This window comes from Oncorhynchus nerka, linkage group LG12, assembly GCF_034236695.1.
Source record: "Oncorhynchus nerka isolate Pitt River linkage group LG12, Oner_Uvic_2.0, whole genome shotgun sequence".
Taxonomy (NCBI): Eukaryota; Metazoa; Chordata; class Actinopteri; order Salmoniformes; family Salmonidae; genus Oncorhynchus; species Oncorhynchus nerka.
Window position 1 is genome coordinate 88,973,485 of NC_088407.1, and position 19,939 is coordinate 88,993,423.

A 19,939-nucleotide genomic window follows, 5' to 3' on the forward strand; every position below is an offset into this window, starting at 1 on the left:
TCCCTCCTCTCCTCCTCCCCCTCCTCCTCCTCCTCCCCATCCCTCTCCTCCTCTCCTCCCTGCTGCTTTTCTTAGTACTGCTGACGGAAATAGAAGCTGTCAGTTTGGACCAGGATCCCCTCCCAGTAACAACAGTGGAATGCCATAATATTAATTATAAACATTACATTTGGATATTGTCTTTTCACATTGTCTTTTTTATTGATGTTATTCATTACATCAATCAATAGAGATAAAAAAGTAAATATCCAAATGTAAATGTTTATTATTAAAATCATGAATTTGATGTTCTATTTATAGGGTCAGGATCCAACTGCAGTAACCCTCCATGCCGACACACCTGCTGCTTCAGACAGACGCTGAGAGACTGAGATGGTGAGAGAGATACAGAGAGAGAACAGGGGAGGGGAAATAAACAACAGAAAGAACAGAACCAGTGTTTTTGTGTGATGCTTTCACACTGTGGGGACAGGGGGCCACGGTGATATATTTACATAGAGACGCCGTACAAAAACCTCCTACCATTCACTTCCATACAGGAGAGGTCTGGGGCCTATTCACACACTGCTACAGACTGTCGAGGAGTCTGGAGAGATGTTTTGATAATACTGAAGGATAAAACAAGATTTCAACCAGTCTTCAGGATTATAAAATCTACTTTATTGGGAGCATTTTCCTGGACAAGACAACAAACTTATGAAGTCAGATTTAGTTACATAAGGGAGTTGGTTTGATTCATGTTTGACCATAAAATCTCCTCAAATGTTTTGCTGAACTCTGTAGTTATTTGAGTATCTCTGAGTATATCTGAGTATCTCTGTTCATATTCCCTTGAGGCTGAATGACAAAGAGATCTGAGGTATTTTTGGAAGAGGAGGAAAACGATGTGACACTGGAAGAGAGGCCTACTTTGGGAATGGAACCAAACTCACTGTTTTAGGTAAGTTCACTTCAGATGAATGACATTGATATAGATCTGTAACCCTGGAGATGTTTGATTAGTGTCTATGATTCAGCTGAACTAAATGGTTGATGTGAAAACACTGTGACTTCAAACCAACCAGCCTTCTTTGGCAATGGAACCAAACTCACTGTTTTAGGTAAATACTTCCTCATTGATTTACTTACTGTACCTGACAATGTTATGTTTATGGATCTAATAGTTCATTTGAACAACTGACTAGTCGTAAAAAGCGGTTATTATGTTAGATGCCAAATGCGTTGACAAGTTCAGTAGCTGGTCGGCACATTACTGCTCAGTATGTCCACACTGTGACAACTATAATCCTGCATTGTTTGGAGCAGGAACCAAACTGACTGTTCTGGGTAAGAGAATATTCAGCATGATGGAACTAATGGGTCTCTATGTGTGGTTTAGGGGTTTGGTGATGTGAGGAGTTAGTTGATTCTAGATTCAGTACATTAGATTAGTTCATACTAGTGTTACTCCACTCAATGCTTTTTGATGTTAAGCCTGTACACTGTGCCAACTATGAGGCCTATTTTGGACAAGGCACCAAATTAACAGTTCTCGGTAAGTAATCCCGTACACTATGTTTGGCGTACGGACAGTGAATGTGAGTGAGACAACATACTCGTGAGAAGAGATTTGATATCGTAGTATTACAGTATGTTTGAGTCATCTGTGTCGGTCTTGTTTGACTGGTTGGAACACGGTGTTGATCGGTAGGACGTCTTGACCAATACAGTTATCGGAGGCCATGTACCATTTAAAGTTGACGAGAAAAGGACTTGCTTGACTAGAGCAGGATTCCACTGTACTGTGTTAATGATGCCAGGCTCAGCACCTCTATATATCTATATTAGAGCAGTATTCCACTGTACTGTGCTAATGGTGTCGGCCAGGCTCAGCACCTCTATATATCTATATTAGAGCAGTATTCCACTGTACTGTGCTAATGGTGTCGGCCAGGCTCAGCACCTCTATATATCTATACTAGAGCAGTATTCCACTGTACTGTGGTAATGGTGCCAGGCTCAGCACGTCTATACTGTATATCTATATTAGAGCAGTGTTGCTCAGCACCTCTATATATCTATATTAGAGCAGTGTTCCACTGTACTGTGCTAATGGTGCCGGCCAGGCTGACTTCGGTGGAGGAACCAGGTTAACTGTTCTAGGTGAGAAATGACACTGAAAAAAAGAGCAGTGGTTATAAACCATGTAAACTATGTGGTTATAATGTATGTGGTTGTAAAGTTTATTAGAGAATGGTACTGTAACAGAATGACTGGGTAGTATCTATCGATCGTCCTCCTGACGTGGTTACATACAGGTGGAGTAAATCCACTGTGCTGGTGGCGTCGGCCAGGCTGACTTCGGTGGAGGAACCAGGTTAACTGTTCTAGGTGAGACAACACACCAACATAATATAACGTTGGCACCTGATTGGGATTTTTAAAAACTACATGTCATTTAAACACCTTTATATCTTATGGCTACAGTCTGTAGGTTACAGTGTGTGGTTGATATTCATGGATTGGAATGTGACCTAAAGATTGGTCGAGGTGGAACGCACTTGAATTTAATTAGTAAAATAATCCCCATAATTGATTTGGTTGTTAAACTATGTCAGATTTAACCCCCTCAGCTGAAAGGTCCCGTGAAGAGTTTTTAAATAACTTTAACAGAGTAACAAAGATGGAGTCGAAACAAAGTCAGAGAGACAGTAAAGATACTGCTTTGAGTCTCTGTGCTCGTACTCGGAGGCATATTTTGGAGCCGGCACCAAACTCACCGTTTTAGGTAAGAAAATGAACAATGAAATGTTGTGGACTCTATCTGACAAATGTACATGAGGGAATAACAAAGACCAAAATATTTTTACATTTGGCAATATAGACAATATCGTATTTGACTATACGTCTAAATCGTGTTAAAGTAAGAGAGTGTATTTGAATGGATCACAGTAAAGGCATTAGTTATGTGCTCCAATCATCATGGTATAAAGCTGTCTGGCTCCGTGCCCAGACACAGTCTTCCTTCATTATAATACGTATCAGCTAGAGGAGAAGAGGTTCCTTCGCAGTGGAACCAGACACAGTCTTAGGTACTTCGGTCAAAACAATGATCATTTCATCTCTACATAATCTGGAAATGATTTTGTGATGTCATTACATTTCATAGAATAACTAAATCCAACAACCAAAGACAGCAGGTTGGTGGTGTAAAGGCTTCAGATAAACTCTGCTACTACTGAGTAGTGAGGAGGGGTTATTTCTGTAGCTGTGTATCAGTGTGAACACCAACCAGGCGTACTTCGGCAATGGCACCAAACTCACAGTTCTGGGTGAGAAAACTGATTCTGTCATCTGTTATCTATGCCGTCATGGGTTTATCTGTTGGTGAAAGAGACGTTGTCTTGTTTTTTTTAATCCGGTGTGTGAACCAGAGATGGAGAGAAAATATCTTTATGGTTTATAAAACAATGTTCCAATTCCTCAGGCGTTTGGTTTGTAATGAATCTATATTGTGGTGTTGTATCAGTTTGAATGGAAGTGCATGACAGTTCAGAACAGGCAAAGTAACAGATCCGTGTCAGATGTCATCCAGTGTCTGTAATGTAGAGCATGGTATGTCTCTGTGGTACACGGATAAGGCAGAGTTTGGTCCAGGTACCAGACTCACTGTTCTAGGTAAGGGATTCAGCTTTTCAACTTTCTTTAAAAAATATATTGCAAATACATCATCATGAAATTATTGTTTAATTAAGGGGTTTGTTTGCTTTGCATTCCTGGCATAGTTGAGCATGAACATATTCAGGGGGGGGGGGGGGGACATTTAAGCTGTACAAAGAGCTAATGATAAAGTGGATTAGCCCTATGCTCTGTCGACATAGACATGCTTAGAAATACAGTATTACTTCCTTTGCTACAAGCCAAACTACTGCAAATACACCAATGGGTAGCTAGAATCCTCTTGGTTTTCTGTCTGTGAGGATGTGGTGTGCTCTGGTGCTTATGCTGCCTACTTTGGAGAGGGAACTAAGCTAACAGTTCTGGGTAAGAAAACTGTAATACTGGTAGAATACTGTAAGAATACTGTAGTAATACTGTTAGAATACTGTAATACTGGTAGAATACTGTAAGAATACTGTTATACTACTGTAGTAATACTGTAATACTGGTATAATACTGTTATACTACTGTAGTAATACTGTAAGAATACTGTAGTAATACTGTTAGAATACTGTAATACTGGTAGAATACTGTAAGAATACTGTTATACTACTGTAGTAATACTGTAAGAATGCTGTAATACTGTTAGAATACTGTTAGAATACTGTAGTAATACTGTAGTAATACTGGTATAATACTGTAGTAATACTATTACAATACTGTAAGAATACTGTAATAATACTGTAAGAATACTGTAGTAATACTGTTAGAATACTGTAATACTGGTAGAATACTGTAAGAATACTGTTATACTACTGTAGTAATACTGTAAGAATGCTGTAATACTGTTAGAATACTGTTAGAATACTGTAGTAATACTGTAAGAATACTGGTATAATACTGTAGTAATACTGTTACAATACTGTTAGAATACTGTAATAATACTGTTATAATACTGTAAGAATACTGTTACAATACTGTTACAATACTGTTACAATACTGTTACAATACTGTTATAATACTGTAATAATACTGTAGTAATACTGTTAGAATACTGTAATACTGGTAGAATACTGTTAGAATACTGTAGTAATACTGTAAGAATACTGGTATAATACTGTAGTAATACTGTTACAATACTGTTAGAATACTGTAATAATACTGTTATAATACTGTAAGAATACTGTTATAATACTGTTACAATACTGTTACAATACTGTTACAATACTGTTATAATACTGTAATAATACTGTAAGAATACTGTTATAATACTGTTATAATACTGTTACAATACTGTAGTAATACTGTAAGAATACTGTTATAATACTGTTACAATACTGTTATAATACTGGTATAATACTGTTATAATACTGTAGTAATACTGTAAGAATACTGTAATAATACTGTTACAATACTGTTATAATACTGTTACAATACTGTAAGACTACTGTAAGAGTGTAATAATAATACTGTAATACTACTGTATTAATAATGATACTATAAGAATACTGTAAGAATAGTGTAATAATAATACTGTAATACTACTGTATTAATAATGATACTATAAGAATACTGTAAGAATAGTGTAATAATAATACTGTAATACTACTGTATTAATAATGATACTATAAGAATACTGTAAGAATAGTGTAATAATAATACTGTAATACTACTGTATTAATAATGATACTATAAGAATACTGTAAGAATAGTGTAAGAATAATACTGTAATACTACTGTATTAATAATGATACTATAAGAATACTGTAAGAATACTGTAAGAATTCTACTGTAATAATAATACTGTGATAATACTTCAATAATACTACTGTAATACTACTGTAATAATAATGATAATACTGTAATAATACTACTGTGATAATAATACTGTAATACAACTGTAATAGTACCGCTGTGATAATACTGTAATACAACTGTAATAATACCGCTGTGATAATACTGTAATAATACTACTGTAATAATACTACTGTAATAATACTGTGATAATACTACTGTGATAATACTACTGTAATACTACTGTAATAGTAATACTACTGTAATACTACTGTAATACTACTGTAATACTACTGTTATAATACTACTGTAATAGTAATACTGTAATACTACTGTAATACTACTGTAATACTACTGTAATACTACTGTAATAGTAATACTGTAATACTACTGTAATACTACTGTTATAATACTACTGTAATACTACTGTAATACTACTGTTATAATACTACTGTAATACTACTGTAATAGTAATACTGTAATACTACTGTAATACTACTGTAATAATAATACTGTGATGATACTGTGATACTACTACTGTAATACTACTGTAATACTACTGTAATCATAATACTATAATAATACTACTGTTATAATACTACTGTAATAGTAATACTGTAATACTACTGTAATACTACTGTAATAGTAATACTGTGATAATACTGTGATACTACTACTGTAATACTACTGTAATAATAATACTATAATAATACTGTGATAATACTACTGTGATACTGTTATAATACTACTGTAATAATACTGTAATACTACTGTAATACTACTGTAATCATAATACTATAATAATACTGTGATAATACTACTGTGATACTGTTATAATACTACTGTAATACTACTGTAATAGTAATACTGTAATACTACTGTAATACTACTGTACTCATAATACTATAATAATACTGTGATAATACTACTGTGATACTGTTATAATACTACTGTAATAATACTGTAATAGTAATACTGTAATACTACTGTTATAATACTACTGTAATAATACTGTAATAATAATACTGTAATACTACTGTAATCATAATACTATAATAATACTGTGATAATACTACTGTGATACTGTTATAATACTACTATAATAATACTGTAATAGTAATACTTTAATACTATGTTATAATATACTGTAATTACATGATAATAATAATACTGTAATACTACTGTAATACTACCGTAATAATACTACTGTAATACTATATTAATACTATGATAATATTGATTAATGATACATTTTGTGATTTGGTACAGTTTATTGATTAATGACATTTTGTGGTTCATTGTTAAGCTGCTGATGAACCCTCTGTTTCTATGTGTTTGACTTGGTATACATTTATTGATTAATGACATTTTGTGATTTAATGACATTTATTGATTAATGACATTTTGTGATTGTTATTGTTATTTTGTGATGAACTCTCTCGTTGATTCATTTTGTGATGAACTGTCTCATTGATTCATTTTGTGATGAACTCTCTCATTGATTCATTTTGTGATGAACTGTCTCATTGATTCATTTTGTGATGAACTGTCTCATTGATTCATTTTGTGATGAACTGTCTCATTGATTCATTTTGTGATGAACTCTCTCATTGATTCATTTTGTGATGAACTGTCTCATTGATTCATTTTGTGATGAACTGTCTCATTGATTCATTTTGTGATGAACTCTCTCATTGATTCATTTTGTGATGAACTGTGTTTTAAAGCACTCGGGTTCAGGTATGATGTCGACAGCAAACAGAGCCATTGATTGAGTGTTAAAATACTCCACTGTTTTCTCCATGCAGATCCAAACATCAAAGTCACTGAACCCACAGTGAAAGTCCTAGCACCCTCCGCTAAGGAGTGTGAAGATAGAAACAAGAAGAAGAAGAAGACCCTAGTGTGTGTAGCCACCCGCTTCTACCCCGACCACGTCACGGTCTTCTGGCAAATCAACAATGTCAACAGAACTGAAGGTGCCGGGACCGACAACAGGGCCTTGTGGGATAAAGATGGTTTATACAGTATCACCAGCAGACTGAGAGTCCCAGCCAATGAATGGCACAAACCAGAGAACAGATTCACCTGCATTGTCAGCTTTTACAATGGGACTGACGATATAAAAGTGAATGACACCATTAGTGGAGATCTCCAAGGTAATAAAACAATGAACACTGTTTTTGAGAAGAAAGAGATTTGACTGAACTAGTACACTAGTTTTGAGGCTCTAATGCATTCCCCAATGTCTAAGTGGTACCGTGGTGTATAATCTCGTCTGAAACTCTCCTTCTTTGTTTCTTTCAGGTCAAAGTGGGGGAGAGATAACGACAGGTAAATGTGTCCATTTTATACTACAGTTATTTTTCTACATACCTAAATACATGGCATACTGTACTGATGACCTGCATACTGATGACCTGCATACTGATGACCTGCATACTGATGACCTGTATACTGATGACCTGCATACTGATGACCTGCATACTGTACTGATGACCTGCATACTGATGACCTGCATACTGATGACCTGTATACTGATGACCTGCATACTGATGACCTGCATACTGTACTGATGACCTGCATACTGTACTGATGACCAGCATACTGATGACCTGCATACTGATGACCTGCATACTGTACTGATGACCTGCATACTGATGACCTGCATACTGATGACCTGTATACTGTACTGATGACCTGCATACTGTACTGATGACCTGCATACTGATGACCTGCATACTAATGACCTGTATACTGTACTGATGACCTGCATACTGTACTGATGACCTGTATACTGTACTGATGACCTGCATATTGTACTGATGACCTGCATACTGTACTGATGACCTGCATACTGATGACCTGCATACTGATGACCTGCATACTGTACTGATGACCTGCATACTGTACTGATGACCTGTATACTGTACTGATGACCTGCATACTGTACTGATGACCTGTATACTGTACTGATGACCTGCATACTGTACTGATGACCTGCATACTGTACTGATGACCTGCATACTGATGACCTGCATACTGTACTGATGACCTGCATACTGTACTGATGACCTGCATACTGTACTGATGACCTGCATACTGATGACCTGCATACTGCTGACCTGCATACTGATGACCTGCATACTGATGACCAACATACTGATGACCTGCATACTGATGACCTACATACTGATGACCTGCATACTGATGACCTGCATACTGCACTGATGACCTGCATACTGATGACCTGCATACTGATGACCTACATACTGATGACCTGGATACTGATGACCTACATACCGATGACCTACATACTGATGACCTGCATACTGATGACCTGCATACTGTACCGATGACCTGCATACTGATGACCTGCATACTGTACCGATGACCTGCATACTGATGACCTGCATACTGTACTGATGACCTGCATACTGATGACCTGCATACTGATGACCTGTATACTGATGACCTGCATACTGATGACCTGCATACTGATGACCTGTATACTGTACTGATGACCTGCATACTGATGACCTGCATACTGATGACCTGTATACTGATGACCTGCATACTGATGACCTGCATACTGATGACCTGCATACTGATGACCTGCATACTGATGACCTGTATACTGATGACCTGCATACTGATGACCTGCATACTGATGACCTGTATACTGATGACCTGCATACTGATGACCTGAATACTAATGACCTGCATACTGATGACCTGCATACTGTACTGATGACCTGCATACTGTACTGATGACCTACATACTGTACTGATGACCTGCATACTGATGACCTGCATACTGATGACCTGTATACTGTACCTGATGACCTACATACTGTACTGATGACCTGCATACTGATGACCTGCATACTGATGACCTGCATACTGTACTGATGACCTGCATACTGTACTGATGACCTGCATACTGATGACCTGCATACTGATGACCTGTATACTGTACTGATGACCTGCATACTGTACTGATGACCTGCATACTGATGACCTGCATACTGATGACCTGTATACTGTACTGATGACCTGCATACTGTACTGATGACCTGCATACTGATGACCTGCATACTAATGACCTGCATACTGTACTGATGACCTGCATACTGTACTGATGACCTGCATACTGATGACCTGCATACTGTACTGATGACCTGCATACTGTACTGATGACCTGCATACTGTACTGATGACCTGCATACTGTACTGATGACCTGCATACTGTACTGATGACCTGCATACTGATGACCTGCATACTGCTGACCTGCATACTGATGACCTGCATACTGTACTGATGACCTGCATACTGATGACCTGCATACTGCTGACCTGCATACTGATGACCTGCATACTGTACTGATGACCTGCATACTGATGACCTGCATACTGATGACCTGCATACTGATGACCTGCATACTGATGACCTGCATACTGTACTGATGACCTGCATACTGTACTGATGACCTACATACTGTACTGATGACCTGCATACTGATGACCTGCATACTGATGACCTGTATACTGTACCTGATGACCTACATACTGTACTGATGACCTGCATACTGATGACCTGCATACTGATGACCTGCATACTGTACTGATGACCTGCATACTGTACTGATGACCTGCATACTGATGACCTGCATACTGATGACCTGTATACTGTACTGATGACCTGCATACTGTACTGATGACCTGCATACTGATGACCTGCATACTAATGACCTGTATACTGTACTGATGACCTGCATACTGTACTGATGACCTGTATACTGTACTGATGACCTGCATACTGTACTGATGACCTGCATACTGTACTGATGACCTGCATACTGATGACCTGCATACTGATGACCTGCATACTGTACTGATGACCTGCATACTGTACTGATGACCTGCATACTGTACTGATGACCTGCATACTGTACTGATGACCTGCATACTGATGACCTGCATACTGTACTGATGACCTGCATACTGTACTGATGACCTGCATACTGATGACCTGCATACTGCTGACCTGCATACTGATGACCTGCATACTGTACTGATGACCTGCATACTGATAACCAACATACTGATGACCTGCATACTGATGACCTACATACTGATGACCTGCATACTGATGACCTGCATACTGCACTGATGACCTGCATACTGATGACCTGCATACTGATGACCTACATACTGATGACCTACATACTGATGACCTGGATACTGATGACCTACATACTGATGACCTACATACTGATGACCTGCATACTGATGACCTGCATACTGTACCGATGACCTGCATACTGATGACCTGCATACTGTACCGATGACCTGCATACTGATGACCTGCATACTATACTGATGACCTGCATACTGATGACCTGCATACTGATGACCTGCATACTGCACTGATGACCTGCATACTGTACTGATGACCTGCATACTGTACTGATGACCTGCATACTGTACTGATGACCTGCATACTGATGACCTGCATACTGTACTGATGACCTACATACTGTACTGATGACCTGCATACTGATGACCTGCATACTGATGACCTGCATACTGTACTGATGACCTGCATACTGATGACCTACATACTATACTGATGACCTACATACTGTACTGATGACCTGCATACTGTACTGATGACCTGCATACTGATGACCTGCATACTGATGACCTGCATACTGATGACCTGCATACTGATGACCTGCATACTGTACTGATGACCTGCATACTGTACTGATGACCTGCATACTGATGACCTGTATACTGTACTGATGACCTGCATACTGATGACCTGCATACTGATGACCTGCATACTGATGACCTGCATACTGATGACCTGTATACTGATGACCTGCATACTGATGACCTGCATACTGATGACCTGTATACTGTACTGATGACCTGCATACTGATGACCTGCATACTGATGACCTGTATACTGATGACCTGCATACTGATGACCTGCATACTGCACTGATGACCTGCATACTGTACTGATGACCTGCATACTGTACTGATGACCTGCATACTGATGACCTGCATACTGATGACCTGCATACTGTACTGATGACCTGCATACTGTACTGATGACCTGCATACTGTACTGATGACCTGCATACTGTACTGATGACCTGCATACTGATGACCTGCATACTGTACTGATGACCTGCATACTGTACTGATGACCTGCATACTGATGACCTGCATACTGCTGACCTGCATACTGATGACCTGCATACTGTACTGATCACCTGCATACTGATGACCAACATACTGATGACCTGCATACTGATGACCTACATACTGATGACCTGCATACTGATGACCTGCATACTGCACTGATGACCTGCATACTGATGACCTGCATACTGATGACCTACATACTGATGACCTACATACTGATGACCTGGATACTGATGACCACATACTGATGACCTGCATACTGATGACCTGCATACTGATGACCTGCATACTGTACCGATGACCTGCATACTGATGACCTGCATACTGTACCGATGACCTGCATACTGATGACCTGCATACTATACTGATGACCTGCATACTGATGACCTGCATACTGATGACCTGCATACTGCACTGATGACCTGCATACTGTACTGATGACCTGCATACTGTACTGATGACCTGCATACTGATGACCTGCATACTGTACTGATGACCTACATACTGTACTGATGACCTGCATACTGATGACCTACATACTGTACTGATGACCTGCATACTGATGACCTGCATACTGATGACCTGCATACTGTACTGATGACCTGCATACTGATGACCTACATACTGTACTGATGACCTGCATACTGTACTGATGACCTGCATACTGATGACCTGCATACTGATGACCTGTATACTGATGACCTGCATACTGATGACCTGCATACTGTACTGATGACCTGCATACTGTACTGATGACCTGCATACTGATGACCTACATACTGTACTGATGACCTGCAGTGTATATCAGGGTTTTCCTGGTCCTGTGTTAGGGTTTAGGGGTTAGGGGTTAGGGTTAGGTCTTAGGGTTAGGGTTAGGGGTTAGGTGTTAGAGTTAAGGGTTAAGGTTAGGGGTTAGGGTTACGGTAATTTGAATGTCTTATTGTCCTTGCAGATTACTATGTGAAGAGCACCCAGACTGCCAAGCTGGCCTACAGCATCTTCATCGCTAAGAGTACCTTCTATGGCCTGGTCGTCATGGTTATGATTTGGAAGTTCCAGGTGAGTTCGCTGCAAATATGATAAAGGTTCATCACACAGTCATCTCTCTCCTCTTCTATCTCTGCCTTGTGCTCAAGGAGTCCCAGATCAGTGTTGTACGGTCTTGCCAACTCCTATGGTCAGGTTGACAGTGACCACACAAACAGATCCCACTGGGCACACCATGTCGTTTCAACGTGGATCATTGGGAAATATTTGGTTTAGACGTTGATCAATGAGATTACAATTTATATTCACCCAATCAAAAAGACAGCCAACATTTAGTTGAATTTCCAGTGTGTTTTCCCCGTGATTTCAACCATCTAAGAGCACAACACAGTTCAAATGGGGATCCACTGTCAGGTATTGAATCCTTTATAGAACAGATTAACCTGTTGTCACTGGGCTTCATCTAATAGCACAACCACATGAGCTGGATGGCAGTTGAGAGTTACATTATAGCACACGGTACAAATGATCAATGCCATTTGAGATTCTATGCTATTTTGATTTTAAGCGGAGATCTCTCAACAATCCATCCCACGATAAGCACAGAGGTCATAATCAGTGAAAAATAGCATAGCTAAGTGTGACTGGGTTAAAACCTGGGATGGAAGACAGATGAACTCTCCAGTAGGAGGGGCTGCCCAGCATAATGTTTTTGTTTCTGATAGTGACCCTGACCTTGAATATCTGATATTGTTTTAAATTGATCAAAATTCAACATATTTTGTCTATGTTGAAATTCGTTTACCATAATGACACAATCCTGTGATTTTAATTTCCCCCCCCCCAAACAAAAACAGTTTACGCCGATTACTTTAAAAAATATATATAAGAAAAATTAAAGTATTATTCTACGTAGATTCCACGTCACAATACGTTGACAAATAGCGTTGAAACAACGTTGATTCAATCAGTTTGAGCCCAGTGGGATGTCACATGACAGGCAGGTGGGATACGCAGGACAACACAAACAGATCTGAGACCAGGCTAGGTAATGACCATAGGAGTTGACAGGACAACACAAACAGATCTGGGACCAGGCTAGTTAACGACCATAGGAGTTGACAAGTCAACACAAACAGATCTGGGACCAGGCTAGGTAACGACCATAGGAGTTGACAAGTCAACACAAACAGATCTGGGATCAGGCTAGTTAACGACCATAGGAGTTGACAAGACAACACAAACAGATCTGGGACCAGGCTAGGTAATGACCATAGGACAACACAAACAGATCTGGGATCAGGCTAGGTAATGACCATAGGAGTTGACAAGACAACACAAACAGATCTGGGACCAGGCTAGGTAACGACCATAGGAGTTGACAGGACAACACAAACAGATCTGGGACCAGGCTAGTTAATGACCATAGGAGTTGACAAGACAACACAAACAGATCTGGGACCAGGCTAGTTAATGACAATAGGAGTTGACAAGACAACACAAACAGATCTGGGATCAGGCTAGTTAATGACCATAGGAGTTGACAAGACAACACAAACAGATCTGGGACCAGGCAAACAGATCTGGGATTAACGACCATAGGAGTTGACAGGACAACACAAACAGATCTGGGACCAGGCTAGGTAACGACCATAGGAGTTGACAAGACAACACAAACAGATCTGGGATCAGGCTAGTTAACGATCATAGGAGTTGACAAGTCAACACAAACAGATCTGGGATCAGGCTAGTTAATATAGTAGCTATGGACAAGAAGCACAAAAGATTTGAACCAGACACCATGACCATATAAATAAAACCTTGATTCTATTCCTGTGAACACCATACTGACACAAACATACTGACAGGCAGGTACTGACACCATACTGACAACCAAACTGATCACCAGGCTAGTTGACACTGACAAGTCAACACAAACAGATCTGGGATCAGGCTAGTTAATATCCTGTATCTAATTAAGGTTTGAACCCACCACAGATAAATAAAACCTGATTCTTTATCCTGTGGACACCATACTGACACCATACTGACACACTGACACCATACTGTCTTTATCCTGACATCTCAGACACCATACAGACACCATACTGTCTTTATCCTACAGTATCTCAGTGTTCCCATACTGACACCATACTGTCTTTATCCTGTATCTCTGTGTTCCCATACAGACACCATACTGTCTTTATCCTGTATCTCTGTGTTCCCATACAGACACCATACTGTCTTTATCCTGTATCTCTGTGTTCCCATACAGACACCATACTGTCTTTATCCTGTATCTCTGTGTTCCCATACATGACACCATACTGTCTTTATCCTGTATCTCTGTGTTTCCATACAGACACCATACTGTCTTTATCCTGTATCTCTGTGTTCCCCATACAGACACCATACTGTCTTTATCCTGTATCTCTGTGTTCCCATACAGACACCATACTGTCTTTATCCTGTATCTCTGTGTTTCCATACTGACACCATACAGACACCATACTGTCTTTATCCTGTATCTCTGTGTTCCCCATACAGACACCATACTGTCTTTATCCTGTATCTCTGTGTTCCCATACAGACACCATACTGTCTTTATCCTGTATCTCTGTGTTCCCATACAGACACCATACTGTCTTTATCCTGTATCTCTGTGTTCCCATACAGACACCATACTGTCTTTATCCTGTATCTCTGTGTTACCATACAGACACCATACTGTCTTTATCCTGTATCTCTGTGTTCCCATACAGACACCATACTGTCTTTATCCTGTATCTCTGTGTTCCCATACAGACACCATACTGTCTTTATCCTGTATCTCTGTGTTTCCATACAGACACCATACTGACACCATACTGTCTTTATCCTGTATCTCTGTGTCCCCATACAGACACCATACTGTCTTTATCCTGTATCTCTGTGTTCCCCATACAGACACCATACTGACACCATACTGTCTTTATCCTGTATCTCTGTTTCCATACAGACACCATACTGTCTTTATCCTGTATCTCTGTGTTCCCCATACAGACACCATACTGTCTTTATCCTGTATCTCTGTGTTCCCCATACATACACCATACTGTCTTTATCCTGTATCTCTGTGTTTCCATACAGACACCATACTGTCTTTATCCTGTATCTCTGTGTTCCCCATACAGACACCATACTGTCTTTATCCTGTATCTCTGTGTTCCCATACTGACACCATACTGTCTTTATCCTGTATCTCTGTGTTCCCATACAGACACCATACTGTCTTTATCCTGTATCTCTGTGTTCCCCATACAGACACCATACTGTCTTTATCCTGTATCTCTGTGTTCCCATACAGACACCATACTGTCTTTATCCTGTATCTCTGTGTTCCCATACTGACACCATACTGTCTTTATCCTGTATCTCTGTGTTTCCATACAGACACCATACTGACACCATACTGACACCATACAGACACCATACTGTCTTTATCCTGTATCTCTGTATTCCCATACAGACACCATACTGTCTTTATCCTGTATCTCTGTGTTTCCATACAGACACCATACAGACACCATACTGTCTTTATCCTGTATCTCTGTATTCCCATACAGACACCATACTGTCTTTATCCTGTATCTCTGTGTTTCCCATACAGACACCATACTGTCTTTATCCTGTATCTCTGTGTTCCCATACAGACACCATACTGTCTTTATCCTGTATCTCTGTGTTCCCATACAGACACCATACTGTCTTTAATCTCTATGTCTGTGTTCCCCATACATACACCATACTGTCTTTATCCTGTATCTCTGTGTTCCCATACTGACACCATACTGTCTTTATTCTGTATCTCTGTGTTCCCCATACAGACACCATACTGTCACCATACTGTCTTTATCCTGTATCTCTGTGTCCCCATACAGACACCATACTGTCTTTATCCTGTATCTCTGTGTTCCCATACAGACACCATACTGTCTTTATCCTGTATCTCTGTGTTTCCATACAGACACCATACTGACACCATACTGTCTTTATCCTGTATCTCTGTGTCCCCATACAGACACCATACTGTCTTTATCCTGTATCTCTGTGTCCCCATACAGACACCATACTGACACCATACTGTCTTTATCCTGTATCTCTGTGTCCCCATACAGACACCATACTGTCTTTATCCTGTATCTCTGTGTTTCCATACAGACACCATACTGTCTTTATCCTGTATCTCTGTGTTACCATACAGACACCATACTGTCTTTATCCTGTATCTCTGTGTTTCCATACAGACACCATACTGTCTTTATCCTGTATCTCTGTGTCTGTGTTCCCATACAGACACCATACTGTCTTTATCCTGTATCTCTGTGTTCCCATACAGACACCATACTGTCTTTATCCAGTATCTCTGTGTTCACCATACTGACACCATACTGTCTTTATCCTGTATCTCTGTGTTCACCATACAGACACCATACTGTCTTTATCCTGTATCTCTGTGTTTCCCATACAGACACGATACTGTCTTTATCCTGTATCTCTGTGTTTCCATACAGACACCATACTGTCTTTAATCTCTGTGTTCCCATACAGACACCATACTGTCTTTATCCTGTATCTCTGTGTTTCCCATACAGACACGATACTGTCTTTATCCTGTATCTCTGTGTTTCCATACAGACACCATACTGTCTTTAATCTCTGTGTCTGTGTTTCACATGCAGGGCTCCTCAGAGAAACAGATTTAACAGAATACAAGCGGCCCAAGGAGGATGTCCTGCATGGGTGTTGATTCTTCCATGTGATCAAGAACGGACTGGCAAATGGGCAATTCTGGCAAATGCCAGATGGACTGATTCATCTTTAGCCCAGTGGGCCTGTCTAAATTGGCTTTTTTTTTTTTGCAAAATAATAATAATTTGTCTAGTAAAGAGGGTCTTAAAGAAAAACATGGGCAGGTGTGTTAGAAATGCCTGGGCCGGTTTCTGGTCCCAGTTTGCCCCTGCATGTGATTGTATTGTCCATTGTGCTTATTGTTGCCAGTATCTCTTTATTGCCCCGTCAATGTGAAGATGTGCTTTTAAGAATCTCCTACGAACATGAACTTGCAATTTAAATGTATATTTGAATAAATTCAGCCAAAACAACCTTTCCATTAACTTACAAAATCAATGTCTGTTTGTTTTTCCAGTAATTCCAGTAGAGTATGTATCAATACACTTTGCTTTCCAATTTCTAAATGTTCATTTGTGAATAATAAACGGTATATAATTAGGGACAGATCAAAATGTACCTCTCCACAGTTATTATATTTTCACAACCCTCCCCCCTCATAGAATTAACTCAATATAATGTTTACGACCACAAATAACAAGAACTGCAGCGACCCTGTTTTTATAAACGTGGATATTGACTTTGCCACTTCAGTCTGCTTTTCAGAGATGGAGGCAGACCATGATCGGGGGGAAATCAGATTTTCAACATTATGATGCCATATTTATATAAAATATATTCAACAAATCTTCCACCGACAGGTTTAACAACCAATTAACAAAACAAACCAACTTCTGGCACTTCAATATCATGGTTTGTGTTGTGAACAAACAGAAAATACATCCCTCCCTGTCTTGTAGACTTACGTATTGAAGGCTTGGCTGGACAATCTCCTAGTGTCATTAAACTTTATAGTGTTTTGGAACAATGTCTCTTTTCATTCATCAATTGGCCATTGCACAGTTTGGATTGATTGATTGATTGATTGATTGATTGATTGATTGATTGATTGATTGATTGCAGTAGAGTATGTATCAATACACTTTGCTTTCCAATTTCTAAATGTTCATTTGTGAATAATAAACTGTATATAATTAGGGACAGAATGTACCTCTCCACAGTTAAATATTTTCACGACCCTCCCCACAGTTTGGATTGATTGATTGATTTTATTTGTTTGCAAAAAAAAATACACATATATATACATAATTTTTTTAAGTGACTGGGATTGCACAATAAAGTCTTGGACTTATTTCCATTGTGGTCCCTATTTTTTTTAACATAAATACATATACAATTACATAAATAGAGACAGAAACATTCTCAACCTCCAGATGAGTATGAGGAGAAAGACAATTCTGACCAGCTTGTTTGGCCGGTAGCTTGTTCTCTAGATGTTTGGGGCTGCTGGGGAACCATGATGTGCAGCATAATCAGACACTAGAATAGATGTTTGGGGCTGCTGGGGAACCGTGATGTGCAGCATAATCAGACACTAGACTAGATGTTTGGGGCTGCTAGGGAACCATGATGTTCAGCATAATCAGACACTAGACTAGATGTTTGGGGCTGCTGGGGAACCATGATGTTCAGCATAATCAGACACTAGACTAGATGTTTGGGGCTGCTGGGGAACCATGATGTGCAGCATAATCAGACACTAGACTAGATGTTTGGGGCTGCTGGGGAACCGTGATGTGCAGCATAATCAGACACTAGACTAGATGTTTGGGGCTGATGGTGAACCAAAAAAAATAAGAAAAGCATATTTTTTGTCCTTTAAAATAACATCAAATTGATCAGAAATACAGTGTAGACATTGTTAATGTTGTAAATGACTATTGTAGCTGGAAACGGCTGAGTTTTAATACAGAGGCCCATTATCAGCAGCCATCACTCCTGTGTTCCAATGGCACGTTGTGTAGTACCCGCAAAACACCAGTCTCAACGTCAACAGTGAAGAGGTGACTCCGGGATGCTGGCCTTCTCGGCAGAGTTGCAAAGAAAAGTCATATCTCAGACTGGCCAATAAAAATAAAAGATTAAGATGGGCAAAAGAACACAGACACTGGACAGAGGAACTCTGCCTAGAAGGCCAGCATCCCGGAGTCGCCTCTTCACTGTTGACGTTGAGACTGGTGTTTTGCGGGTACTTTTTAATGAAGCTGCCAGTTGAGGACTTGTGAGGTGTCTGTTTCTCAAACTAGACACTAAAATACTTGTCTTCTTGCTCAGTTGTGCACCGGAGCCTCCCACTCCTCTCTCTATTCTGGTTAGAGACAGTTTGCGCTGTTCTGTGAAGGGAGTAGTACACAGCGTTGTACGAGATCTTCAGTTTCCTGGCAATTACTCACATGAAATAGCCTTCATTTCTCAGAACAAGAATAGACTGACGAAGCTATTTGTTTCTGGCCATTTTGAGCCTGTAATCAAACCCACAAATGCTGATGCTCCAGATACTCAACTAGTCTTAAAGAAGGCCAGTTTTGTTGCTTCTTTAACACCGTTTTCAGCTGTGCTAACACAATAG

General features: G+C 39.5%; 1 protein-coding gene across 1 annotated transcript in view; it reads left to right on the forward strand.

Annotated features, from left to right (window-relative positions):
* Positions 1–17,795, forward strand: part of LOC115126843 (M1-specific T cell receptor beta chain-like) — a 19,651-nt gene extending 1,856 nt beyond the window's left edge. Inside the window, exons 3-7 of the mRNA XM_065025036.1 lie at positions 3,930–4,023; positions 7,242–7,592; positions 7,741–7,767; positions 12,605–12,711; positions 17,361–17,795. Of these exons, the coding sequence (XP_064881108.1) occupies positions 3,930–4,023; positions 7,242–7,592; positions 7,741–7,767; positions 12,605–12,711; positions 17,361–17,384 (603 nt within the window). The 3' untranslated portion in view covers positions 17,385–17,795. The remainder of the gene's footprint in view (positions 1–3,929; positions 4,024–7,241; positions 7,593–7,740; positions 7,768–12,604; positions 12,712–17,360) is intronic.
* Positions 17,796–19,939: the final 2,144 nt, after the last annotated feature.